The sequence below is a fragment of the Tamandua tetradactyla genome, chromosome 9, assembly GCF_023851605.1.
Source record: "Tamandua tetradactyla isolate mTamTet1 chromosome 9, mTamTet1.pri, whole genome shotgun sequence".
Taxonomy (NCBI): Eukaryota; Metazoa; Chordata; class Mammalia; order Pilosa; family Myrmecophagidae; genus Tamandua; species Tamandua tetradactyla.
This window is the reverse complement of record NC_135335.1, coordinates 13765982-13793879: the sequence shown is the minus strand read 5'-3', so window position 1 is coordinate 13793879 and position 27898 is coordinate 13765982. Positions and strand designations below refer to the sequence as shown.

At 44.8% G+C, this 27898-nt stretch overlaps 2 protein-coding genes across 15 annotated transcripts; one reads left to right on the top strand and one right to left on the bottom strand.

The window, feature by feature from the left end:
- Positions 1–822: 822 nt before the first annotated feature.
- Positions 823–10883, bottom strand: CYB561A3 (cytochrome b561 family member A3). 5 transcript variants are annotated; one of them, XM_077116048.1, is made up of 8 exons: positions 10394–10883; positions 10043–10121; positions 7383–7478; positions 6062–6260; positions 4747–4955; positions 3931–4085; positions 2950–3106; positions 823–2300 (listed from the first exon to the last, which is right to left on the bottom strand). In XM_077116048.1, exons 4-8 carry the CDS (start codon positions 6243–6245, stop codon positions 2277–2279), a joined length of 729 nt encoding a protein of 242 aa, XP_076972163.1. In that variant the 5' UTR covers positions 6246–6260; positions 7383–7478; positions 10043–10121; positions 10394–10883; the 3' UTR covers positions 823–2276. The 5 variants fall into 5 exon arrangements, with proteins under 5 accessions (XP_076972163.1, XP_076972166.1, XP_076972162.1 ...); XM_077116051.1 differs by lacking the exon at positions 10394–10883 and adding an exon at positions 9443–9536 and having other exon boundaries at positions 10043–10387; XM_077116047.1 differs by lacking the exon at positions 10043–10121.
- On the top strand, positions 10461–24231 carry TMEM138 (transmembrane protein 138). Of its 10 annotated transcripts, none has more exons than XM_077116056.1 (6): positions 10461–10950; positions 13554–13822; positions 14880–15051; positions 15707–15766; positions 16176–16251; positions 16420–24231. In XM_077116056.1, the coding sequence occupies exons 2-6, from the start codon at positions 13695–13697 to the stop codon at positions 16512–16514; spliced, it is 531 nt and encodes a 176-aa protein (XP_076972171.1). In that variant the 5' UTR covers positions 10461–10950; positions 13554–13694; the 3' UTR covers positions 16515–24231. The 10 variants fall into 10 exon arrangements, with proteins under 10 accessions (XP_076972171.1, XP_076972170.1, XP_076972176.1 ...); XM_077116055.1 differs by having other exon boundaries at positions 10462–10950; positions 16476–24230; XM_077116061.1 differs by having other exon boundaries at positions 10462–10950; positions 16403–16482.
- Positions 24232–27898: the final 3667 nt, after the last annotated feature.

Below are 27898 nucleotides of genomic sequence, written 5' to 3'. Positions count from 1 at the left end.
AAAAGCTCAGGCGTAGCTCAGAAACTGCACCTGAGCAGCCCCCAGATGAGCAGGGGGTGCTGTTGAATTTCAGGGGCAAAGGGTTCACACATGCTGGGCACACACTCAACATAGGGAAGCAGGTGACAGCTCTGGCTATGATTCACTAGACATGGTTTTGAATCCTAGCTGTGCTTCATCCCAGCTCCGTGAACTCAGACCTATATGTAGCTTCTTAGAATAAGTAAAATCCACATGGAACCCTTCTTACAAGTATGTGGAAAGGATTCAAGTGAATCGATAAAGGCAAGATGCCTAGCACCCTGGGTTGTCCACTCCAGGTGGCAGTAACAACTGGTGCACCCTAGGAATGGAACCTGCCGTCACCTACTGACCTGAACTTGGATGCAGGCTTCCCCTGCCCCTGGGCTCTGCTCAGGGGCCCCTGTCCACAACTAGAATATCAGTGTGCATGGGCACATGATCCCAGCAACTAGGAAAGAGATGGGCATCAGACCCCTCGCCTGTGGGCCCCAACTCTGCCATGTCCTGGGTGGGTGGCCTTGGGCAAGTCACATCCTTTTTCAGTCTTGTTTTGCCTATCTATAAAATAGGAAAAATACTAGAACCTTTCTCATGAGAAAAACAAGTGCTCAAAAGGCATTAAGGGTCATCTAGAGATAAATGGATGACATGCAGTCCTATCAAAGCAGACAGCTGTGTGGGTCTTTGATGCCTTCTGGTCTGCCCTCGCCAGATCTTGAGGGTCAGAACTGTCCTGAGATTTTCACATGTTGCCCCAGGGCCCATTTAACCACAATGTCACTTCAGCAGACAAAACGCTGATTCTTGAAACACGTTTAATGAAAACTGATCTCCATAAACAAGCAAAATGCTCCTGCCAATATGGAAGAGGGTGAGCTGGCCATGGGCGCCCAGGTGACTGGCAGTCACTGCAATGGCTTTGAAGGCTTCAGCCCAATCCAGAGTTTCAGTCACATCCCTCCTGCCGGCATCTCGCAATGTGGAGTATGGTTAGCATCTCAGTGCTAATTGCCAGGGAGTCAATGGGCTCCAAACCCCAGACATGGGGCTGCTGGTTCTCTCAGCACAGCAATATGGACCCTGAGACCAGGCAGAGCTCATCTGGAGAAGGCAGGAAAAGGCACAGCAGCAGCACAGAGCAGAGGTCTAAGACTCCTCTTGCCCCAACCGAGTTTCTCTAGAGAAGAGCGCGAGCTCACGCTCTGGCATGACATGGAAGACTGGGCTTAGCGAGGCAAGTAGTCATGGTGTGAGCAGATGAGGCACCTCGATACCCAACCAGGAACACCTCGGAAAGTGGCAGCACCCAGGGTTCTGCTAGGCACAACATGCCACAACTTTGGCATCACAGTTTTATGGTGAGCTGCAGAGTGAAAATCAGCTGGGCCAGAGCCCAGCCAAGAGAAGCAGGACTGGACCCGCTCAGGAGAGGCAGGAAAATCCTCTTCCATAAGAGAAGTAAAAGAAGCCCATGCCACATTGACTACTTATCCCTATAGGGACATCTTGGGACAGGCTGTCTGTTCTTGGGACAGGTTACCAGGGTTTGTAGGGCTGCCTGACAGTGACAGGCTTGTAAGCCACAGGCAAAGGCTGAGATCCAGACCGCGGCTGGAGCAGTAGCTAGAAAAGGTGGAGCCACATGGTCACATTACACACCATGGTACAAAACAGAACAGCTAGGAGCAGTCAGCTCCTCAGCTTTCTGCAGAAGCTGCTTCTGCCTCCATTCTCCTCTCCTTCAATTACCGCATGACTTTTCCTCCCAACCTCACATCCAGGTGGGAGCTAGATAGGGATAGGGCAAATGAAGCCTGCTCCATGGTGGGGCAGCCTACCTGAAATGGATGCCTTCAAGAGGAAAGCTGAAGGACACATCACCTCTCTCATTTTTCCTGTTATGGACTGCATTTGAATCCCAGCTCATTTCCTCTGGCAGGATTTTCTACCACATCCCTATGGATATGAAATGCAATCAGCCTGACTTCTTCAGAGAACAGCAGCAGCATGAAGCAGTCAGGACAAGGAGGATGTTGTATAAACGCGGGAGCTGAGATGCTGATGCCGAGAAGCCAAAGTCACCAAGCACAGCAAATGGGTAGCAGATGAGTAGAGAGAGCAGGCCCAACATGGAGGCAACATGAAGTCTGGGCACAGAGCCCGAAGAAACCAGATGAGAGCTCCAGGTAGAGCAGAACTTCTGCCAGGAGGACATCTGCATGACCGACTGCTCCTGGGAGCCCCTTCTTGCTTCACTCCCCATCATGCAACAGGGGCTGAAGAGAGACAGGCAGAGGTACAGGGGTTAATGGCATAACGTCAAAATGGCCCTGACCCGCAGGAGTCACACCAGCGCTGAGCTGTTCAGATAGACCCCAACCTGCAGGGTCCTTGCCCAAGCCACCAGGGAAGCCGCAAAGTCCCTCAGCCTATACACACTCCATCTAACCACATCCCATCAGGTGGCTGTGTCTCCATGAACAAGCCAAGACCTACACCAAGCACTCAACTCATCACTAAAGTACCCACTGGTAAGCTCCAGTCCCACTAGAGTAGTCCCCAGGCTGGTAAATAGAAATAGCTACATATAGTCATCATACACAAGCCCATCATTGGGGAAGATAAGGCCATATTTCGCCAAATTAAAGCACGGGGCTTTGGGGAGGGGAGTAATTCCCTGTCTTTCCCAGTGGACAGGCCACCAGAAGCCCCTGAGCCTAACGAGCTACATTTACCAGTCCCTGGGATGTGCTGGTTTGTTACCAGTGCTCCCCATCAGCCAACCTAATTCCACCTTCAGGCTACTCGGTTTCCCACCATGCTACTAGGCTTGTCTTCTTGACCAGGCCCAGGCCTATCCTGATGACCCTTCTCTAGGACTGGCCCTACCCCACCCTGGAATGGGGGCCAGGAACCCACACATACCTGTCTGTCGGTCAGGATCCTTGGGTCTGGGCGCTTCCAAGAAGAAGCCAGAAGGATGTAGAGCACCAGCAGTCCGAAGGCCACCACCAGCATCCCGGTGCTGTTAGCAAAGACAGCCTCACTGGGCAGGCTGGAGTATGGCTTGGTGACGTTTTTCCTGAAGATGACAAAACAATGTGGGCCCTCTAGAGACTCGTGCTCCTCTTTTTGCCCAGCAGGAGACTCACTGCCACTAGGGAGAGGGTAAGAAAGTCTTTCCAGGACTGCCCTGAGCTGGAATTGTTAACTATTTTTTTTTTTATTTGGATGGGCAGGCACCGGGAAACGAACCTGGGTCTCTAGCATGGCAGGTGAGAACTCTGCCTGCTGAGCCACCGTGGCCCAACTGTCACTACCTTTTAACATATTTTTTAAATCCCTGCCACAGTAAGAAACATCTTAACATGTTTTTTACTTATAAGGAAGCTGAGGCTCAGAGAGATAAATGAATTGCCCAACGTGGTGTAAACAAGTAAAGGGCACAGCCAGGATCTAAACCCAGGTCTGACTTCAAATCTGATTTGCTTTACACTACACCCCACTGCCTCAGAAGAACAGAGGACAGTAGTTTCAGACTGCCGAAGTCAAATCCCAGCCCTGCCGCTTGCTGGGATTAGGTAAGTTATTTAACCTCTCCGTGCCTCAGTTCCCTCGTGTGCAGATGGCAATGACAATAGTACCAACATTGGAAGGTGGGTGAGAGGATAAATGTATAAGATGCTTAGAATGGTTTCTGAAACGCAGTAGGTGCTGAAACCTTTTGATGCATGACAGCTATTTGCTGACCTACTTGCCAATTTCAGCCTAAAGAAAGATCAATTCTAGATCAGAAGTGGGTTCAACCCCAAAGGCCCTCCTGCCTTCGGGTCCTATGATCACAGAGTATGACATCTGAAGACTCCCTCCACCCCACCTTAGAGTTGGGGGCCCTATCCCACTCACAGACTGAAGAAAAGTTTCTCGTTAATGCCGGAAATAACGGACGCGATGGCAAGAGAGAGGATGGAGGCTCCAAAGAAGACGTGGATGGGTTTAAGGAGGGAGCGCAGCCACAGTGAAGCCCAGGGCAGGAGGAAGACGGCAAAGCCCAGGAACCACTGGAGACACCAGGGAGAGAGCAAAAGGACCATATGTGTGTAATGTGTGGCACCCCAATCCCACCCACCAGCACCCCCTACCCGCCTCGGGACCTTGGCCCGTCTTTCCCAATTTCCAACTTTCCCACCATGCATTGCCCCACCACCACACCTGGCTTCTTCATTATAGTCTGTCCATTTCTATTTCACAAGCATTTGAGCAATAACAAGAACATTCAATAAAATCTTTAACTACAATCCCACTCTCCCAACAAAGCCAACCATTCACCATTCCTACTTGTCTCTGCTTATAAAACTCACTTGCACAGGGCTGGCATCAGAATACAGAAACCACTCCTAGGACTACTTCTGGCTCACAGAAAGGTGGCAGTGGGGAACATAGAAAGGATGGCTGATTAGAGACAGCGTGGTACGTGCTGTGACAAAGTTAGCACAGAGGGTTGCAGGATGCCAGATGGGAGGGAAGAGGGGTAAGAACAGGAATCACCTGCCTCCCACAGCCCTTTATAAAGACTGCCGATTCCATGGCGTGTGCCCTTCAAGGCCGGCTCCAGGCAAGGACCACAGAGAATGTTTGGTGCTGATGCAAGTGAAGCCCTAACCAGATCTCACAGCTGCCAGACCCAGCGGTGGGAAGCCCGAGGAGGGCTGAGCAACTCACCTGGCAGGCGAAAAGGAAGACGGTGGTGATCCCCAGCCAGCTGTGCAGGGAGTACAGGTTACTGATATGTTCGTGGTTGTGGAAGTTAAAGACGGCAACCAGCCCCAGCACAGTCAGGATGAAGGCTGTCAGGTGCAGGGCTGCGTGGAGGAGTTTCCAGGGCAGCCTGGGCCCCACCCAGGACTGGGGCAGGCGGTATACCAGTGACGCTGCAGGAGAGAGTCGTCCCAGCCTCTGCTTACTCACCTTTAGGGGGAACTAACCCCCATGATTCCCACACAGCCTCCCGATACCTTCAACGTGTGTGAAATGGCAGGGAAGAAGGAAATGGGTCATGGGTATCATCTCTTTCTATCTTCCTGTCACTTCTAGAAAAGCAGTCGGCCATGAAGGACAGGGAGAGGGCAGTGATAAAAAGGGAGGACCAGGTTTCTTAGACAGGCCATTCTGTCGTTACAATAACAAACCCACCTTGTATATGAATTTGGTGGGTTAAAAAGCACCTTCACATTCATTTTTTTCTTCTAAGTGTATTTCTACCACCATGGTCAGCAACCTGTGTCCAAATCCCAGCTCTGCCTCTTACTAGCTGTTTGTCCTCTACTCTGTCTCAGGTTTCTCACCTGAAAATGGGGACAACGGTAGTGCCCACCTCACAAGCCTGCTGTGAGAACAAAATGAGCTGACTGTGTATATGAAATGCCTATGGTAAGCTATTACCACTGTCATCATTATTCCCAATTAACATGGGGGCAAGAATGAGGCTCATCTGGGCCCCAAGGCACAGCCATGTTTGCATGGGGCAAAGCTGATAAAGGGCAAGGTCTAGGAGGATAAACACGTCCCTCTGTCAGGGGACTGACTGTGCCATAAGAGGTACAGTCCCCTAAAGCAGGGGTTGGCAAACTACAGCTCACAGGCCAAGTCTGGCCTGCTGCCTCTGTTGTAAATAAAGTTTTATTGGAACACACACATGCTTACTCATTTATGTACTGTTTATGGCTGCTGTCATGATACAATGGTAGAGCTGAGTAACTGTGACAGAGATCATATGGCTTTCAAAACCTATCTGGCCCTTTACAGAAAAAAAATGACTGACCCTGCCCCAGAGTAAACACAAAGCTGTCCTTTCTAGATGACTCCACTCTTACCACTTCTTCCCCCAAATGACACCTAGACCCAGTGACAACCCAACCCATCCTACCCTTATAGCCCCAAACCTAACACTGCCAAGGCCCAGCCCAAGAGAGGGAAGATGCCATCCTGTCCAGGCCTGGACCACAACATGCTTGCCCATGGCTGACCTCTTACTCACCAGCCCCATAGAGCACCACCATGCCAGTAACCATGAGCACCGGGTGCCAGTTGAACATGAAGATGCTGCTGTCCCAGGCAAAGCCACCACGCCAATACTGCATCCAATAGATGGTGAAGAGGATGCAGAGTGAGCCCAAGGATCCCAGTGCCAGGCAGGACAGGTAAAACCATCCTGCAGCCATTCTGATCAGGCACTCCTAGGAGAAAATACAGAAGTCACAGATGCCCACTGACTCTGGTGTGCCTCACACAGTGGCTAAAGGAAGCAGCACTGAGCTCATCCTCACCTCATGGAACAGATGTTTTTTGCTTCAGTTCCCCTGCCATCAGCCTGGGCACTGGCCCATAAGGCCTTGATGGCTGGGCAGTCAAATCTCTGGTCACAGACACTGATTAAGGCCTCACCCCACCACCTGGCAGAGTGCAGCAAACTCAGCATGTGTCTGGCCCTGGGGAGGGGTGTTTCTGCTGTGGCCAGATGCCAAGGCCCAGAGCCCTGGGGTCAGTCTCCCCTCACAGACCAGAAGGTAAAAAATTACCCTCCAGAAAAAAGGTGAGTATCTGAAGGAATCGAGACCAAGCTACAGCATATGATTACCCAGGCCCTCAGTTTTAATGTAAGAAGGCAAAATCACAATCTGAAAGGGACAGACCCACTACTATTAGGCCAGCTGGGCAGTTCCACGGACTCCACTTCTACAGAAAATCTCTTTATCCCCCCCAACAGTGAACTAACCCTTACTGGGCAAGTAGGATGAGGCCTCCACTCCTCGGTCCCCACACTCCACACCTGGAATCAGGTAATACCCTCCACTGTCCCCAGGTCTGAAACTTCTGCTTTCTCTATCAATGGGGAAAGTCCAGAGGAGAAAGGAGGAAGCAAGAATTCATGGTCTAGAAAGCAGGAGGTTTATTTTGAGATTTCCTTATATACTTGGTAAACTCAGAAACCAAACTTTGATTTCAGCAAATGCCTGAGGCCACTCTTAAAAGCCAAGCAGATGGAAGGGTGCACGGCTTGGCTTCCATGGGGGAGACCCAGGTTTGATTCCTGGATCATGCACCCCTCCTCCAAAAAAAAAAACAAGCAGGTAGGGGTGGGGGTTGGCAGGCAAGTGTGCAAATCTACAGGCCTGTACCTACTTTCAGCTCATGTGTAGGAGGCTGCTCAGGTCCAGCCCTCAAGGCAGACACCCTGCCCTAAGGACTCACACCAAGAAGGCAACACATGGTTTCCTGCAGTTAAGATCCCTCAATCTGAGAGAGAAGAGAAGGGGTCTAAAACAGAGCCCTTTGAAGAGAAACACTTGGTTTCACACCTTTAGACCTACTGGCAGGATGACAGAGTGGCAACCTGGGCTCCACTGATGCACCTTGAGAAATCACTTAACATTTGTAAGACTTCATCTTTTCACCTGAAAGAAAGAGATCATGAAAACAATCTTTATTGAGCAACAGCTCTGAAGACACCACACTACAGTCTTATATCCATTATTGCATTTACTCTTCTTGCAAACCTGTGAGGAATTATTATGCCCATTTTATAGATCACATGAGGAAACTAAGACTCAGAAAGATTAAGTAAGAAGCGCTGAGACCCAGTAAACAAGGAGACTTTCAAGCCATCTGTTTGGCATCAAGGCCCATGTGTTTTCCTTGACCACAGGATGTCAGCAAATTAAATGAGGAAATGTGTGAAAGGACACTGGGAGAGTAAAGGATTATACTCTTTTTATTGTTATAGCATGCCATTCTAACTATTATCAAAAACCTCAAGTTCATAGCCCTGTGCTTGCCCAGGCTTCTCAGTGGCCCCAATTCCATGCCATACCAGCTCTCCCCATGCCAGATGTCCACCTGTTCCAGTCTGAATCTATTGTGTACCCCAGAGAAACCAAGTTCTTTAATCCTCATTCAATATTGCTGGGTGGTACCTTTTTGATTATTTCCATGGAGATGTGACCCACCCAACTGTGAATGGTAACTTCTGATTAGCTGGTTTCCATGGAGATAGGTCTCTACTCATTCAAGGTGAGGTTGCTTACTGGAGCCCTTTAAGAGGGAACCATTTTGGAAAGTGCTTTAGAGCCACGAGAGCCAAGAGAGCCACCAACAGAATGGACAGAGCCCCAGGGAAGCCACTGAATATTCCTAGAGAAAAAGCGAGCATATGTGGCCATGTGCCATTCCAGCTGAAAGAAAAACCCCAAACATCATCCGCCTTCTTGAACCAAGGTATCTTTCCCTGGATGCCTTAATTTGGACATTTTCATGGCCTTAGAAATGTAAACTTGCAATTTAATATATTCTCCTTTTTAAAAGACATTTCGTTTCTGGTATATCGCATTCCAGCAGCTTGCAAACCAGAACACCACCTAAACTTGGAACAGACTCTTGGCCCTTACAAGGTGACCCAAGTAGGCAGTAATCATCAAATGTCCAAGAACTGGGGGGGGGGGGGGGGGTGGACGGTAACCACACTCCCATGAAGCTGGTGGGAGAAAATCACAAAACCAGCCTTCTGAGAGCTTTGTGACTCAACTACTGAGCTCACAGATTTGCAATCACTAAAGAGATGTTTCCTTAATTCCTGCAAGAGCAGAGGCAGTTCCAGGTCACCAGAGGCTCAGCTAAAACACCCTCACCACTCCCAGTGCAAAGTGTTAAGTCAGCATTAAGGAGTTTTTGGCAACCATCTCCACTTATATCTACCTTCACAATATAGTGCTTTTCAATTTCTAGAAGGAAAATGAAAAGTAAATATGCTCCAACAGGGTTTCTAGAAGAGGGGTCTGCATGAAGGTCCTAGATCACTGCTCAATGACTAACTCAAAATAGATAATGGGGAGTTTCCAACAGCAAGCAGATTATACTGTTCTGCTCACAGCTCACAGATAAGCAAACCCTCTCTGCCCAAGACAGACGATAAAACCAGGGAAAAAGAAGAACTCAGTGAAAATTGCAGCATGAATGCTAAGAAAAAAAAATTTAGAATTTTTATTATAAAAGAGCAGGACATACCCACCACTGTCTTCTCATCCTGCCCTCATTTTGTAGCACCCCATTCTAAAGCAGGGATCAGCAAACTCTTGTGTCAAAAGCCAGATAGTAAATATTTCAGGTTTTGCAGGTCCTCCAGTCTCTATCACAACTATGCCACCAACTCTGCTGATGCAGCATAAAAGCAGCCACAGATAAATACCTTAATAAGGATGGCTGTGTTCCAATAAAGCCTTACGGCCACAGAAATGTGAATTTCATGTAACTTTCACATCACAAATATTATTACTCCTTTTACTTTTTTCAATCATTTAAAATGAAAACCATTCAGGTGGGCCAATTTGGTATGGGGGTTGGAATCTTCTCTCCAATCTAATACCTTCCTCAATCCTTTGGCAGAAAGAATTCTCCCAAGCAGAGCCAAAATTGATCAGGTCCAGGGGTAAAATGGATATTTCCCATTCAGTCCTTAGCTTTAGAGAAAAAAAAACAAAAAAAACTCTATTCCAAATTCTTACAATGTTACTTCTATAATTTAGAGTTACAAAGAGATGAAGAAACAAAAAGTTTGTTGCTCCCCCTTCTTAGGTGGATTGGGAAGCTTCAGGAATCCTAAGAACCAAATTTTAGGGTTCAAGTCCTAAATCTTTAGTTTACAAATCAAAAACACTGGAACCCAGAGAGGGAAAATGACTTGGCCAAGGCAAGTGGCACGGGTATAGGAATCCAGATCCACTCCTCGTCAATTCCTCACTTTCAAAGATACCTTCTGTAAGTTCAGATGAGGAGGTCAGGACTCAGGAAAAAGGGGTCCAAAATTCTAGCCAGGACCTAGCTAAACAAAGTTCGTCTTTCCACCAGAGTAATTAAAGACCTGTTCTTCGAACCGTGCGCAGTTCTTGCTCAGATGACCGGAACTGTTTCAGGAACTCGGGGGCCGATTCCTGACCTCTCTGCTGGATCTCTGGTCTCCACTAACCTTGGGTGAAAATTAGAGCGATGAGCTCCGTCGGCTGGCTGCATCTTCTGAAAAGTTTTCGTGCCTATATAACCACTACCTGTGGAAGGAAGTGCACGGAGACCGGCGCCCATTTCCTAAAATGAAGGATGTGGACAGAGCGAAGCGAGCAAGAGTAGAATGAGAGCTCGAACCCAGTCCCCTAAACTCCCAGTCCGGGCTCGTCCTCATCCATGAACCACAGTGGGACTCCGGAGGACCGAGATCTTCGAGACCCGCCTCCCAGCCCTCCTCTCGTCACCCAGCGCCGCGACCCAAGCCCGAAGTTTCTGGGAAATGGGGTCAGAGGCGCTGAAAGATGACCGAACCCACCTGGCACTGCCGATCTACAGCAGACTCACCCGCGCTCCTCATCCCCTTATAACCTCGCAGCACTTCCGGTCCCGCGCGAGGCCGCCTGGGAAATGAAGTCCCGGGCCCTGGAGCCCTGCTGCCATCGCGCTCGTGCCCTACCCCCTCCCTATTCCTCCGCCGGCGTCTGTCCCCCAAGCGCAGGGTTCCAGGGACTAGGAGCACCGCGACGGGCTCTGCCCCGTCCCTCACCGACCCCCATGCCGTAGAAACGGAAGTTTTCGGGCCCACACGAAGCATCTCGGCAGGGGCCAGCGCTCAACAGGGCTGCGCGCGGCGAGAGAGGGAGGCTTGGACAGCGGGAGGCGGCGCTGAGAGAGTCAGGAGAAAGGTGGACGAGGGGAAACGAGGGCCATAACATGGCGGCCGGGCTGACCCTGGAACGGGCCGAGAAAACCGAAGACAGCGAGTAAAACCCCACGGGCGGGGCTCGCGTCCGCCATCTACTTCCGGTAGTGAAAAGCGGCTTCCGGAAGCCGGGACGGCGTCCCCATGACAACCGACGAGCCCTATTTCAGGTGAGGGTGGTTGATGAGGCGTGGGTAAAGTGACCAAAGGCAGGACTTTTATTGTTGTGGTCGTTTGGGTTTTGTTTTTCTTTTCCAGGACAACCCCATCTTTAAGTGGTCTGGGAAGGGTTAGGGGGATGGCGCAGGGGACAGAGGAGACGTGGCAGGTAGCCGTAGACAGACTCTGAAGAGCATTTCTTTCCCTTGTGAATCACCGGTGCCCGCAACTGGAGGAGATGATCACCTTTCACGTGGGCATGGCGATATGCATTTCTGTCTAACGGATCCTCCTGACAGTCCTCTGTGGTGGCCCGGGAGACGACGATTAAGTGACCAGCGTTGGCGTCAGATCGGGTTATGAATCTTGGCTCTGCTCACTGGCGAGCTCTGTGACTTGGGGGAATTACGTGAAAACTCTCTCACCCTGCTGACCTTGCCTTTGGAATAGGGGTAGTTATTAACCGCCTTACAAAGTCGTTGGGAAATTATCTTGGTTGGCAAGCTTAACCTGGTGTTGGTACATAGGTGGTGGCTACCAGTTTTATTTGATGATTGAGAAAACTTGGGCTCCGAGAGGTTCCTTAACCTCTTAAGCCCTCAGTGTAAAGTGGGGTGGTTATGCATAATAATAGCTACCGCTTGGGATAGAATTAAATAAGGTTCTACATATGAAAAGAGTTTGTAATTGTAAAGCATTTTACAGATGTTAATTTATTTTAATCGCTGTAGCACTTTAAAACATTTTGGAATTTTGTTTATAGGTTCTACCCAGCTAGAAATCACAGGATACCTCCACTCCCCATAAAGTAGCTTCTGGGCCTTGGAAAATATGGAAGTAAAGGCCCAGCTCCCCTTATGTGGTGCCACTGTGTTGCTACCCTGTTTCCTCCTAGCTTTTTCTGCCTACAGCACTTCACATTTCTCCTGTGCCAACATTTTATCTGCGTGATTACGGATCATCCTGTCTGTTATATAAGAGGTAGTGTAGTGTTAAGAGCATGGACTCTGGACCTAAAGTGCCTGGCTCTGAATCCCAGCAGTGCCTCCTACCAGCCATGTGACCTTGAACAAATTATTTTACCTCTCTGGGCCTCAGATTCCTCATCTGTAAAATGGGGGGAAATAGTGTATCATTAACCTCATGGGGTTATTGCAAGGTTTAAATAATGTTAGTGCTTAAAAAGTCCCTGGCACATTTTAACTGCTATATAAATGTTTACTGAGGCTGCTATTGTTATCATTAATATTAATAATTTTATTATTAATAATTTTATTATTAATAATTATATTACTGCTGCTACTACATGCCCAGATGGTCACTCTTCTCTGTAGTACTCTTAGACTCCTTTGAACTCAAGAATTCTGGGTTTAGAAGATTTGAGGCATGGAGAAAGTTTGAGGGCGAGGGTCTCTAGAAGGAGCTGTAACCGAGAAGTTAGAATCTAAGGGATGATTTTGATTACTGAATCATTATATAGATATTCCTTTTTGCTTTCTGCCATATTGGAGTAGACAGGGAAATACCTGAAGTGTTTGAACTGTAATCCAGCTGCCTGGATCTCTAATAATGATTGTATAACTTTTATCTTGTTGTGCCCTTGTGATTATAGAAATCTTGTTACTAATCTTCATTTGTACTCATTTATCCAGTTTTTCATCTTTAGAGTTTGTGATCACTAAAGACAGCCCCTAATGTTTATTAATAAAGGGTTTTGAGTCAGTCCAGAGCTAATCCACCCCAAGTCTAAAGTAATCTTGATAACCAAAGCTGTATCTGACCACAGTGGGCCCACCTGATATGCACAGTAGCTGAGACTTTAACCTATAAGTGACCTATACCTCATTATAATATTAAAACTCATGCCCATCATCATATTAAGGTTGCCATTTCTTTATATTCGTTCTTTGACTAAGCATGTAATCAATCTGTGCATGCTCAATAATTAGATCACTGAAAGGTTTAGGAGGCGAAAGGGTGAGAAAGAAGAAAGTTAGACCAGGAAATTTAAGGTGGGGGGGGTATTTCTGCGCTCCCAGGCAGAGCTCACCAAACCCAAGATGGAGGGGGGTGAGTGCGCGTGGGCTTTGGCACGGGCAGCTTTTAAGGATGGAGGTCAGGTGACGTCTGGAAGGGGCGGTTCATTAGTTCCAGAAGTCAGGTTGAGAGGGGTGACACAGCTTCCGCAGCTCCAGTTGCAGTGCCCTTCCCCGTTCCCCCGACCTAACAATCACCTCTAATTATATCATCTAGAAACATTGTGCTCATTATCGTAAAGCTTTTTTGATACTATAAAACTGTCAGAATTACTGCACTTCAGGGAGACATATTTTTGGGCGAGTAGGCCATCTGATCTCCTGTTTCACGTCTAGCAATAAACATTTACTCTCTTTGAAACCCCAGTGTCTCAGAAATTGTTCATTTGAGCACATCGGGCAAAAGAATCCACTCCCTTTGTCCAGTAACAGAGTGACTAGTTGGAATTTTGGTTGTCCTTAGTTTTGTTCACTGGTGTATTCCAAGCACGTGGTGTGGTACCTGGCGCATGGTAGATCCTCAGTAAATATTTTACATTAAAGAATTTCTAACCTCTACTATCTTATTGCCCCAACAGGCCCTTGTCTTAGAACAAGGGAACAAACTTTGATTTGGAGGAACTGCACCTCTCTCCCTCAGTGCTGAGGAGGGGAGCCAAAAGCAGTTTTCTGGAGAACTGTGGAATGTGCCCTTGGAGTCCCAGGAGAGCAGAAAAAAGATGCTCCAAACAAGTAACTACAGCCTCGTGCTGTCCCTGCAGTTCCTGCTGCTGACCTATGACCTCTTTGTCAATTCCTTCTCAGAGCTACTCCGAGTGGCTCCTGTCATCCAGCTGGTGCTCTACATGTGAGTACAGTGGGTGGGTCCGGCAAGCTGAACCCAAGCAGTCTGAAGGCCCTGACAATCATGACTTAGCGTTTTCAAGTTAGTAACAGAGAAATATCAGGGATGATAAGATTTAACGTTGTCCTGGGCACTCTGTGGTACGTAAACATGGTCACAGGTCTTATTTGTATGTCCCTCCAACAAAGATTGGGAATAAGGGAAGTAGTTCACATGGGGATGAGGGACAAACTGCTGACCATTTTCTTTATCTGTGGGTGGAAATATTGTCTTCCATTGCCATGACAGAGGATTACAAAATAGCAGACTAAAAAAAAGGAAATCGTATTAACAATATATATGAATCCTATAGGAGTAAAACTGTTGGCATTTGTCCTCCAGATGATTTATGACTTTATGAGGCAGTTTCTAAACTGAAACCCACAGTCTTGGGACCGGTCTTTCTTCAGTAGATAGTCAGCAAGTATTCACTGGCCTGTCAGACACTGTCCTGGTGGCTGTGGTAGACCTAACAAGCCCCTACTCTCATGGGATATACATTCTAGTGGAGAGAGACAACAACATAAGCAAAAATAAGATAATTCCAAATAAAGTAGCTGGGTTTTAGGTAGTGGGGTTAAAGGAAAGCCTCTGAAGAGGGATGTTTAAACTGAGACTTGGGTGGCACTAAGGTATCACCCACGCAGAGATCAGGGGAAGTGCATTGCTGTCTTTCTAGATGAACCTGTCTGATGGGATAAGGTTATGTGACAGACAGGGCTGGCATTTTCTGGATATAGGGAGAAAAGTGGCTTCTCCTTGAAAGTGCCTAATGGACTTACTGAGTTACGAGGTCAGGGCCAGAAAGCCTTGTGTGTGGACTATTCAACTGATGGGGCCAGCAGATAGTTTTAGCTTTATGTTATTTGGGCCCCAAAGCCCACACTATTTCTGGGGAGGGGGGGTGTCAGCTGACTGTATCACAAGGGAGGGACACATTCATGATGTGCCCAGGACTGAGGGCCAGCTCTGGGGCCCTCATACAGGCCTCTGTGTGGCTGTGTTTGGTTTGTGTCTGCAGCATCCAGGATATTGCCGTGCTCTTCAACATCATCATCATTTTCCTCATGTTCTTCAACACCTTCGTCTTCCAGGCTGGCCTGGTCAACCTCCTTTTCCATAAGTTCAAAGGGACCATCCTCCTGACGGCTGTGTACTTTGCCCTCAGCATCTCCCTTCATGTCTGGGTCCTGGTAAGACTGGGTCGTGATCCTTAAAGGGCTAGGAATCCCTTTCTCTGAAAACCCAGCATCATTCTTTTACACCACAGCAGGTGAAATAAAGTGATCAGGGCTGGAGTTAAGCACCTGAGAATTGTATAAGGTACTTCTGGCCCACCGTAGATGTTGACAAACAGTCTTAGCCAAGAGGCAAGGAACATTCAGTTCACCTTTGCCCTAAATAGGCCTGCCAAGGCTAAAACAGAAAGTTGATTCTGTTTCATCATTAGCCGTTTGGGCAAGTGGGTGCAGAGACAGCATATTCTCAGGCATCGTTGTCCCATAGCTAGTACTACAGGCAGTAAATGGTGCCAGGAAATAGCCAAGCAAGCATGCTGCTTGCCCTGTAGTGATCCATGCCCTCTGCCAAGTGCACATCACTTACACTCGTAGGACTGCCCTCCAAGATGTCTCCCTTCAGTTCTAACATAGGCCTTGGGTCAGGTTCAGTATACAGGGTTCCAGATTTCTTCTGCTTCACTTCACAAACTCTTCCGTCTCTTTGGGTATCTCGTGTTTTTCTCATGTGCTCATTTTGATGGAATACCTTAAAACCTCAGGGCACCTCTGTCACTTTTTTTTTTACTAAAGCTGAACCCTTTACTAAGTTGCCCTTATGACTCCACAGGAGAGAAGTAGAGCCCACAAAAAAAAGAAGCAGAGCAGTACTGAAGTCTCTGGCATGAAAGTAGGTCCTGGCTTTGTATTGTAAAACTGCTAACCTGATTAAGCCCTGAGTGTACCAGGCCTTTATCTGACAGGAGCTGAGCCTGAGATTTTCAAGGTTTTCAGTAACCATCCTGCACTTCTGAGATAATATTATTTCATCTGTCTTTGGCAAAGACTATGAAATGAAAAGGAATAAATTGCTTATTTCAAACTTCTTCCCTCAGAGTTAAAAGGGTATTTATTCCCTTTGTAGCAAAAAAAGGAGCTTGAGTCTCCTTTGAGAACCATCCTTGGGGTTATGGAAAGAGAGAAGGAGAATCAGATTAGCATGATTTTAAACCAAGTGAGATATCAGCAGGTAGCCAGGTGGGAGGTGTGAGAACCTCATCAGGCGTTAACCTTTCCCTCTCTACTCATATCTCCTTCAGAACTTACGCTGGAAAAATTCCAACCACTTTGTCTGGACAAGTGGACTTCAAACACTGTTTGTATTCCAGAGACTAGGTAAGGAACAGACTAATCTCAGGGCTAAACTTTGGTTCCACATATGGCTCTGAAAGGCAGTGAGAGCCTTTGTCCTGAGATGGTTGGGATGGCCATGCCCTTATTGGGAGACAGTGGGAAGTCATGGGACAGAACCTCTCACCCCCTATAGGTTCTGTTTTCCCTCAGAAATGAATACCCGGGAGCATCCCTGGGGCTGCTTTTCTGCTTATTATCCGCAGCGGCGGTGCTGTACTATTACTTCTACAAACGGACAGCCGTGAGACTGGGCGATCCTCGTTTCTACCAGGACTCTCTGTGGCTGCGCAAGGAGTTCATGCAAGTCCAAAGGTGACCTCTTCCTGTCACACTGATGGATGCTTTCCTTCCTGACAGAAGCCACATTTGTTGTTCTGCAGGGGGTTGGCCCTATGCACAAGGAAACAGCTTGACTTTCCTGACAGGCTCAGGCCAGTTGTATTAAGCATTCAAGATGGAAGATCCTCCCTCTTGCAAGTTAAAGTATTCCCTATTACAGGCACCAGTACCTAGCCCTTACTCACCTCCTACCTCAGTTGTGTGCATTCTCCTTTTCTACTCTATACTGTTTACTGCTCTCTGAACCCTCTATGGCTCTTAGCTTAGTGAAGCTTTTCCTTTAGCCTGGTTCAGGAGAACCTCCCACCACCCACTTTCCTTACACTACAAGCTAATAACTAGAGGATGCAATGAGTGATAGTTATATGCTGATTCATCATACCGCAGACTTTTTTTTTTTTTTACATTTTATAAATAGGAAATAAATTGATTGCTTTTTCCATAAATTATGGAGTCTGTGTATCTAGCTAGATCTCGTCATGGTCAAGAAGCATGCCAAGTCCTAACCTTGGCATCAGCTTGACCCAGTGGGCAGACTGAACCAGAAATCAAATACAAATATTTATTGAACCACTGTATGAATACAAGGTATTTTTGCAGAAATTCAAGAAGTGATCTTATGCGTCACCTCCCACCCCTAAAGTTCCAGACTTCCGAGCTTGGTTCAGACTCTGTCACTCTATTCGAGGCCTGAACTGCCCTCAGAAGAATAAAAATGTTCCTTAGTCTGTTTTGGCAAAATAAATTTATAAAATTCTTGTAACCATAGTATCTGTTTTCTAATGCCAGAATAACGTTATGTAATAAGCCCCCATCAAACTTCAAAGTAGCATATAACAATCAACAGTTCTTTGGCTTTTGCATCTGCAGGGTGCAGCTGATCTGGGCTGAATTCCAGTGATTTCAGCCGGGCTTGCGCCTGCATCTGTGATCAGCTGTGGTGGTCTTGGTTAGGCTCACTCATTCTGGAAACCTTGGCTGTTGGCTAATCTAGGCTCACCTCAGCTGGAATTACTGGAGCTACTTGGCTCACATTCGCATGGTTCAGCCTCCAGTACACTAGCCACTAGAGTATGTTCTGAGCCAGAGAGAACAAGCCCCAGGGTGCAGTGCCACTTCGGGCTTCTGTTGTATCATGTCTCCCAAGCTCTCTTTGGACTGAGCCCAGAGTCAGTGGAAAAGCACTACAAAGTTTCATGACAACAGGCATGGATACAGGGAGAGGTGAAGATGTGGGACCATTAATTCAGTCGGTCTATGACACCATAGAGTTGCTCCATGAAACTTGTTACTCAGAGATGCTTTAGGGCCAGGGGGTAAATATTTTAGGCTTTGCAGGCTATTCAGTTTTTCTGTTGTAACTACTCAATTTTGCCATTGTGAGAGCATGAACACAGTCATAGATAATACAAAAATGAATGAGCACAGCTGTGTCCAGTACAACTTTTTATGGACACTGAAATTTGAATTTCATCTAATTGTCATGTATCAAAAAAACATTCTTAGCTTGTGGGCCATACAAACTCAGGCAGTAGTCTGAATTTGGTCTGCAGGCCATAGTTTGCCAGTTCCAGGCCTGGAATGGAAGTTCTGAGGAAAGAAAGAGATATGAGAGAATATGGGTAATTAGATGTCAAGATTTTAGCACAGGTTAAAAAAGAAAATGTACAACATTCAAATAAAATGTCTACAGCATCTGCATCATGTCCTGTAATTGGAACAAGTAACCTGAACTGTCCTACCAAAGCTAGCATCTATACTGACTATACCTTCATCTGTGCCAGTAACAACTAATGAATCTTTTAAAAAAAATTTTGGATCTTTTCATAAAAGCTCTTACAGGAATACAGTAATTCCCTTTGCTCATCACAGTCCCTGAAAGATAGACAGTTCTGATTTTTTTTTTTAGGCTCGATGATGAATCAGGGCTAGATTCTTCTCTGTGGTCTTTGCAGCTAATGAGAATAACCAAAAGCCTGTTTCCTCCCACACAGTGTTTACAGTGTCTTATGACCCTGTGAGTCACTGGAATGTGTATGTATCCAAATATAAGCATTTATTTTCCTTAATAGCTAATACATTCACATGGTACAAAAGTTAGAAAAAGGTTTATGCGGTTAATTTTCCCACTGTTATATACCAGTCACTGAGTTCCTTCTCCCTCCCCTCTTTGACAATCTATATTTACTTATATAGTTCTAATAGAATAGAGAATGTAGTAACATTTCAGAAACATTTTTAAAGGAAAAAGTTCCATAATCCTACCACAATCATTTCAAATCCTTAATATTAAACACAGTTATGAATATGGAGGTGTACCATACAATAGTCTGCTTTTTTTTTTTTTTAGCAGTAGGAATATGTTTTTCATGTAAATAGACTCATTGGTATAGTCAACTTTCAAAGTTCAGAGGAAGGAAATAAGCACTTTAAAAGTGCTGAGAGACTTCCACTTTCAGTAGGATGGAGTTGCTGCTGAACTCTTTTTGGAAACTAGGAAAGCATACCAAATATAAAAATCAAATTTTTAAAGGCCTCAGAGGGCTGCTGAAGTAAGGAGGATTAGACAGCCTAAAATCCTAGACTAGGGAGACTCATGGAGATGTGAGCTGACAATTTGCAGCTTATTTTTCCCAAGGGACATTTCCTGATTCTGGGTTCAAACAAGAGGCTCAGAATCCAGGCATTGCCCAGACAGACAGATGCAGCCAGGGAAAAAAGATGCCAGCTGAGTTCTTAGTTATCTTGTTGTGCTGGAGTGATAAAGTTCGGGACTTGAAGAGCTTTAAAAATAATTTCCCCCTCAGGATATTTACTAAATTCTGAAGCTTGCATAGGACCAGAGGCTACAAAGAGCTAAGCCTCAAACTTCTGAAACACTAAATAGAGTTCTGGGTAGTCTTATGGTGCTAAGGAATAGAATTGAGGGTTCACCAGGGGAAGGGGCCTGGTGAACACAGGGCTTTCTAGGGACAAGGCAAAAGAGGTAGACAGAGTTACCAAAATTGCTGTCCCATCTCAAACCATTTAGTCTCTGATTGGATTAAGATGGTCAGCCCCCATTCTATCTGCCTAGCAGAGGGAAGGGTGGATGAAAAAACATCTAAAGGCTCTATAGTTTTTGATACAGAAATTCTAAGATGTAATAAAAACTAGTGTGCCAAGAAATGAGGCCTTTGCTACTTAAAATCAGAGAAAACCTAAACAATAGAAATAGATCCAAATATTGAAGTAAGCAACAAGAACTTTAAAAACAGATTTTTTAAAAATCCATAAAATTTTACAGGGAAGTGGATTTAAAAAATTATCAAATAGGAATTCTAAAAGTAAAAAATACAGTATCTAAAAAGAACTACTAATGAGTTTAGCAGCAAATACAACACAAGGCAATGAACTAGAAAATAAGTGAATAGATGTTTAATCTGAAGCACAGAAAGAAAAAAGAATGGAAAATACAGAAAGGAAGTATAAGAAATGTGAGACAGTGAAAATGTTACATAGAGAGTTCTAGAAGGAAAAGACTGACTAGAGCAGAAAAAGACTGACTAGAGCAGAGGCAATAATTGAAAAGATGCTGGGAAATGTTCCAGAACTAATGAAAGTCATCAGTCCACTGAACCAAGATTCTCTGCAAACTTTCCCAGGTAGCATAAATACAAATAAATACTATACTTCTAATAATGGCAGGGATCTTCTAGGAATGATCCCTCCAAAGATAACAATAAAATGTGAGCATACAAATAATAAGAAATACTACTACTGATAATTTTTTTTTTAATGTGAGCATAATACAAAAAGTTGCTACTCAAAGACCAGGAGAATGAAGGGAAGCAGGTGGGCAGATGAGAAATCCACACCCAGAAGAGTGTTAGGCAGAGAACATTCCCTATTTTTGCTGCTTCTAGGCTGGCAGCAGACAGAGTTGATGTGTCCAGCAAACATTGGCAAAATCTCAGTACCAGAATACAGAGTCAGGGAAACTGAAGCTACTAGAGAGAAAAGAGGGAATCTTAGAAGGGAAAGAGCTAGGGAATCTTCAAATTGTCTGCCCACGTCTCTGCCCATATTCTGATCCACATGTGCAGTTCAGATTCAAAGCAGCCCAGCTATAGCCAGAAGATCCAAACGAAGATTGGAATTGCCACCCAATATATGAACTTGTGCTGTGCATACCACCAAGTTCATTGTTGGACAAAATGAAAGAAACGCCACTCTTGGGAGAAAATAACAGGAACCGGAGTCTCCACAACATAACATTCAAAACTGAAACCAACACTGAAATGATCCAGATACTGGAATTAACACAATGGTTTCAAAACATATCTTATAACTATCCTCAATGATGTGAAAGAAAATACGTTCTTAAGAAAAAGTTAGGCGACCTCAGCAGAAACATAATTTTTTTTCCCAAAACAAATCCTAGAACTAAAAAACACAATAATTGAGATTTTTAAAAATTTACTGGATGAACTTCACAGCAAAAGAGGAGATAACAGAATATTGAGTTAATGAACTAGAAGACAGACCAATAGAAATAATTTCAGCTGAAGGCAGGAAAGGATTTTTAAAAAGAACAAAGTTTCAGAGACTAGTTGGATAATATGAAACAGTTTAATATATTTGTAATTTGAGTCCCAAAAGGTAGAGAGAGAAAGAATAGAGTAGAAAAAAATATTAAAGGAATAATAGTCAAAAATTTCCAGTCGAAAGACTGAAATTTACAGATTCAAGATTTTCAACAAACCCACGTCTGTAAACTCGCAAAAAGACCACACCTTGGCACATCGTGGTCAAACTATTAAAAGCTAAAGATGAAGAGCAGATGTTGAAAGCAGCAAGAGAAAAACAACATAGTATATGTAGAGGAACAATTAACAGCTAACTCCTCACTAGAAGTCAGAGGCCAGAAAGAAGTGTAACCCACATCTTTAAAGTGCTAAAAGAGAGAAAGAAAAAGGCCCACTCGGAATTCTATATTCAGCAAAAACATCCTTAAAAATGAAATTGTAAGGGCAGGCCCTGGGTGGCTCAGCAGGCAGAGTTCTCGCCTGCCATTCCAGAGACCTGAGTTCAATTACCCTGCCCATGCAAAAAATAAATAAGTAAATGAAATTGAAATAAAGACATTTTTAGACAAAAGAAATCTAAGGCGATTCTAAAGGACCTCTTTTGTTGCTCAGATGTGACCTCACTCTAAGCCCAACTCTGCAAGTGAAATCATTGCTCTACCCCCTAAGTGGGACATGACATCCAGGGGTGAAAGTTTCCACGGCGACGTGGGAGAGGACTCCCAGGGATGAATCTGGCTCTGGCACTGTGGGATCAACAATTCCATCCTGACCAAAAGGGGGAAAAGAAGTGTAACTAATAAAGTATCAGTGGCAGAGAGAGTTCAAATAGAGTCGAGAGGCTACTCTGGAGATTGCTCTTACACAAGCTTCAACTAGATATTGCTACCTATCATAACCTGCAAACTCCAACCAGGACCATTCCAGTCAATCCTAAAGAACACCTAGGGCAACATATAAGATTCCACAAGGGTTTCATGCACTTGGGTAACTTTCTAGAAACCTACAATCTCCAGATGGGCCCCTGGTCCAGATAAGTCCTGAAACCTAGAGGGCCCAGCCTCTCCAGAACATCAGATAGTTCCATCTCCCTACCTCATATTAGTAACAGACCCTTCCAACATGAAAAAGTTAGAATGGCCATAGGCCAAACACCCCTAAAGAAAGGGATGGAAAGATCAAAGGTGATGGTGGAGTTATACAGTGAAGATAGGATTTAACAAATTAATATGAATGCTGAATCATTAAATTGATATCTCTTTTAGTCTCCAGTATCTTAGAGCAGCTAGAAGTAAAACCTAAAATTGTGGAAGTATAACCCATGTCAAATACTGAAATATGTTCTACATCTAATTGTTGTGGCGTGCTTTGAAATTTATTGCTTTTTTGTATATGTTATTTTTCACACACAAAAAAGAAAGTCAATTGTGATGATAAAAAAATATTTAAGCCTTCTAGCCTCCTATATGCTGGAGCAGCTAGAAGGAAAAACCTGAGAGGATGGTATGGTAGCCCATGACAAACTCTGGGATCTGTCCTGTAACTACTTGTTGAAGAGTGCTTTGAAAACTATTGCTTTTTTATTTCTTTGCTTTGTATATATGTTATATTATACAATAAGAAAAGTTAAAAAGAAAAGAAAACGAAGGCGATAAGCTGTCAGGAGTACCGCACTATAAGAAATGCTAAAGGAGTCCTTGGCCTGCAGGTAAATGGCAACAGATGGAAACCCAGGTCCTCAGAAAGGAATGGAGAGCATCAGAATCGGTAGGGATCTGGGTGGATATAAAAGACTTTTTTTTAATTTTTCTTTTTTCTAATTTCTTTATGAAATATGGACACAGAATTCAGATTCTTCTCAAATATACAGAATATTGATCAGTGTAGTCCATATGCTGTGCCATAAAACAACTCTCAATAAACTTTAATGACTTAAAATCATGAAGAATGTCTTTAACAATGGAATCGAGTTAGAAATCAAAACCAATTAGACTGCTAGGTGATTCAATCTGGATCCAGTCAGGAGACAGAAACCACATGATAATTTAAACATGGCACATTTAATATAAAGGGTACCTGAGGGCAGAGTGAGAGTATCCAAGGAAGGACAAACTCGGCAGGTCTTCCCCACCCCCACAGCTGTAGGTCAGATCTCTCTGCAGCCCACTGAGTGTAAGGGTCACTCGTTTGCCCAGGCCAGAGCTGGTTCACTGTTGCAAGTTAAAGAAACAACCCCCCACGGTGCAGACAAGCCAAGGTGGGTAGGTGTGCAACGAGTGTGGGGATACCACCTGTAGGCACAAGGTCCCGAGCACACAGTATCCACCTTGGGTGGATCCCAGGAAACAACTCCATGAAGCCCAGGTGAGCCAAGGCTGTTGGGCAGGTGCACTGAGGAAGGCATAAGGCATAAAGAGTGCACAGTGTCCATGCAGGGCAAGGAGGGCCACAGGAATCAACCTAATTCGATCCTCTGGGATGCAGTTGAGCTTAGGTTGGTGAGCAGACAGATGCACAGGGGGCCCTGGGGATCTGCTCTGGGTGCAGTGTCTGTGGTTGGAGGGCTTTGAGAAAAACCATCCAGGGCATAGATGAGCTGAGGCTGGGGAGTAGAGGCACAGAGGGGTCTGGGGAGCTACCTCGGGTGCCAGGCCTGAAGCATGTGCTATCATTGACTACGGGGCCATGACATGGTGGTCCCATGGCCCAAACTGGGTCTGTGAGGTTGCTGAGGGAGCGCCTGCTCTTGGCATATATATGGATGGAGCAGAGTGCCAACAGATGTCCCCATGCACATGCGTCCCTGCCAGACTAGCAGGAGCAAGAAAAATAAAAACACAGCACCCTGGAACCAAGAAAATAAGTCGCTTTCTTCTTGGAAGGTCCATCCATCATCCTCTCGACAAAGCTTAACATCGTGCTCAAGGAGAAATGCTGAGAAGTCCAGTCCTTCACCGTGGAATAGGTACTGAAGAGTGAATGTGGTATGAGAGGCAACAAATAGATAATTGTCAGAGTATACTTTTTTGGTTTCCATATGCACCTTTGTACACACATTTGAACTCCCCCATTAGTTATACTTCTACTAACAAGCTACCCTTCTTAAAAGAGAAAAGGGGAGAAAAAGTGAAGAGGTTCTCAGCCTTCTCCCAAATGAGGAGACACACAATTCTACCAGTTCTATCCCCCACTGGCTATATTGATTACTCTCCAGATTTAGTCAGGGTTCCACTAAATATTCTGTTGCATAAAGACTAAATTGTAAAGTTGACCTCCAACAACTTGTACATAAGACAAAAATGGGAAGGATAAAGAAGAAAATGGTCAGTTTATAAGCATTTTTATGTATATAAGGACCAAAGGGAAAACATGCCAAGCTACTAAAATCCTCCTTTTGATAATGGGTCACAGGATCACTGCTGACATCCAAGGCTTCCTCCCTCAACTACACATTCTATATTTTCCTTGCCCTCAACTAGAACTTCTGCTTCTCTTGGGTTCTTTACCTGGTAGAGTGATGCAAATCTTCATTCCCAAGGATCTAAGTCCTAAATCACCCTAAATTGGGGGGCAGGGAGAGGGGGAGGGAGATACTAAGAGTGCCCCAGAGAATTCACTGGGTTCCAATCATAGTCTGCCCTTGCCTCCACTGGATAGCAGCAACCCAGTGCCTGTTTGAAAAGCCAGAATTCATTAATTTAGCCAATATTTTCAACGGAACCATTTATGTTTCCCCTAGTGGGAACAGTCTCTCCTTGGGGCTTGTGATCTCCAAACAAGCTCAAATGTGCCACAGCAAGAAACAAAACTCTGTGAACAGGTTATTAGGTATAATAATAGCAAGAGCCTCTCTTACTTCCTGAACTAGGCTGGCAGTGAGTGAGACAATACCATGTAATGGTCCCTGATTCAGAGCACATCCAGCATTCTATAATCTTTCCATGATGTCTCCCAATGGTGCAATAACTGAGTCTTCAGTAAGCCACTCCACTTTGCAAGGAAGCCAGCTGCTTCCAGGTGACGGGATATGTGGTAAGACCTGTTAGAACTATAAGCATAAACTGCACTTCCTTTCTGGGAAAAGGAACCTTGATCAGAAGCAACGTGGGAAACGGCTCTTTGGGCTTCAGACAAGCTGAGGCTGGTGGGCAGGTCCACAGAAGGAATCAGGCTGTCCCTGCAGATGCCTGGCCTGGAACCTGCAGTCTGTGGATCAAGGGCAGCCACAAGGCTATCCCCAGCTAGGGCCTCCCACTCTTGGCACACAGCTAGGTTAGAGCAATGCTTATGTGCCCACACACATGCAATGTTGAGGGCCCCAACAATCGTGCAGCAGAAGAAAGGAAAATCAAAACCCAGCACCCTGGAACCAGGAAGACAAGCCTCTTTCTTCCTGCAATGTTAGTGCAGCGCCCTCTGTTGACAAAGCGCAACATTGTGCTTTACTGTAAGGGAGAAATGCTTCAAGAGTACAATTATCACAGAAGAGTTACTGAAGGATAGAGCCAAGCGGCAATGTATTGGTAAGATATATCGCTAACCGCACACCAGGAAACAACAAATATTTAAAAATTAAGTACTACACTTCTAAATAATCCATTGGTCAAGTAAGAAATTGTAAGGGAAAATCGAAAATACTTTGAACTGAATAATAACAAAAATACAACATATCTAAATGCCTGCACTGCAGCTAAAGTATTGTTTAAAAAGCAATTTATAAAATGTTTTTGCATGAGGAAGAACAAAGGAATGTCATTACTGCAGGGTGCTGAAAATAGATAGTAGTTAATACTTTAAAATTTCAACTTTTGTGTGAGACTAAAGCAAAAATGTTTATTTGGTACAAAATTTATATTTTGACTAGTGCATTTCCTAATATAACTTATATAGATAGCTTGAACTATCTTGGAACCTTGGGTAGGACATGAGATTTTGTTGGTTTGTCTAGAGTGATGCCCTGATGAATCCCAGAGTGATTTGATCAGTGAGTGGAAAAGTATTTGCAAAGTCACCTTCGGGGAATGGTGAGAATGGGGAAAAATTCAACTTCCCCAAGTTGAATTCTTGATATTCTCACAAGCAGTGTGGACAACAAAAGCTATAGACTGAGCCCCCAGTCTTGGGGTTTATTCATCCGAAACTTAACCCCACAAAGGAAAGGTCAAGCCTATTGGAATTAGGCCTAAGAGTCACCCCCAAGAGAGCCTCTTTTGTTGCTCAGATGTGGCCTCTCTCTACAGCCAACACAGCAAGCAGACTCACCACCCTCCCTGTCTATGTGGAACATGACTCCCAGGGGTGCGGACCTTCCTGGCAACGTGGGACAGAAATCCTAGAATGAGTTGAGACTCAGCATCAAGGGATTAAGAAAACCTTCTTGGCCAAAAGGGGGAAGAGTGAAATGAGACAAAGTGTCAGTGGCTGAGAGATTCCAGAGTCGAGAGGTTATCCTGGAGGTTATTCTTATGCGTTAAGTAGATATCACCTTGTTATTCAAGATGTAATGGAGAGGCTGGAGGGAACTGCCTGAAAATGTAGAGCTGTGTTCCAGTAGCCATGTTTCTTGAAGATGATTGTATAATGATATAGCTTTCACAATGTGACTGTGTGATTGTGAAAACCTTGTGTCTGATGCTCCTTTTATCTACCTTGTCGACAGATGAGTAGAACATACGGAATAAAAATAAATAATAGACGGAACAGATGTTAAAATAAATTTAGTTTGAAATGCTAGTGATCAATGAAAGGGAGGGGAAAGGGGTATGGTATGTATAAATTTTTTTTCTGTTTTCGTTTTATTTCTTTTTCTGAATAGATGCAAATGTTCCAAGAAATGATTATGATGATGAATATGCAACTATGTGATGATATTGTGAATTACTGATTATATATGTAGAATGGAATGATCAAAATAGGAATGTGTACATTTTTTGTGTGTTTTTTGGTATTTTAAAAAAAAGATGTAAAAAATTTTTTTTAAAAAGCAATTTATAGCTTTAAGATGTTTAAAAAATTTTTATTGTGGTAACATATGTACAACATAAAAGTTCCCATTTCAGCCACTTTCAAATATACAGTTCAGTGGTATTTACAATATCGTACTACTAGCACCACCACCCACTGCCAACATTTTCCATCACCCCAAACAGAAACTCTGTACCAATTAAGCATTAACGCCCGCCTTCCCCCATCCCCAGGATCCCGGTAACTGGTCCCCTATGAATTAACATATTCTATTAATTAATATAAGTGAGATCATACACTATTTGTCCTTTTGTGTCTGGCTTATTTCACTCAAGCTGATATCTTCAAGGTTCATTTATATTCTGGAATGAATCATAACCTCATTCCTTTTTATGGCTGAATACTATTCCATTGTATGGATATACCACATTTTGTTTAGCCATTCATCTGCTGATGGGCACTTGGGTTGCTTCCACCTTTTGTCTCTTGTGAATAAGGCTGCAATAGACCTTAGTGTACAGATACTTGTCTGAGTCCCTGCTTTCCTTTCTTTTGGGTATACACCTAGAAGTGGGATTGCTGGGTCATATGGTAGTTTTGTTTAACTTCCAAACTGTTTTCCACAGCAAATGCACCATTTTACATTCCCACCAACAATATACTAAGGTTTTTATTTCTCTGCAGCCTTGCCAGCTACAAGAGAATAAATTTTATTTATTCTATAAATAAATATTAAAATAATATTTTCTGGTGTATGT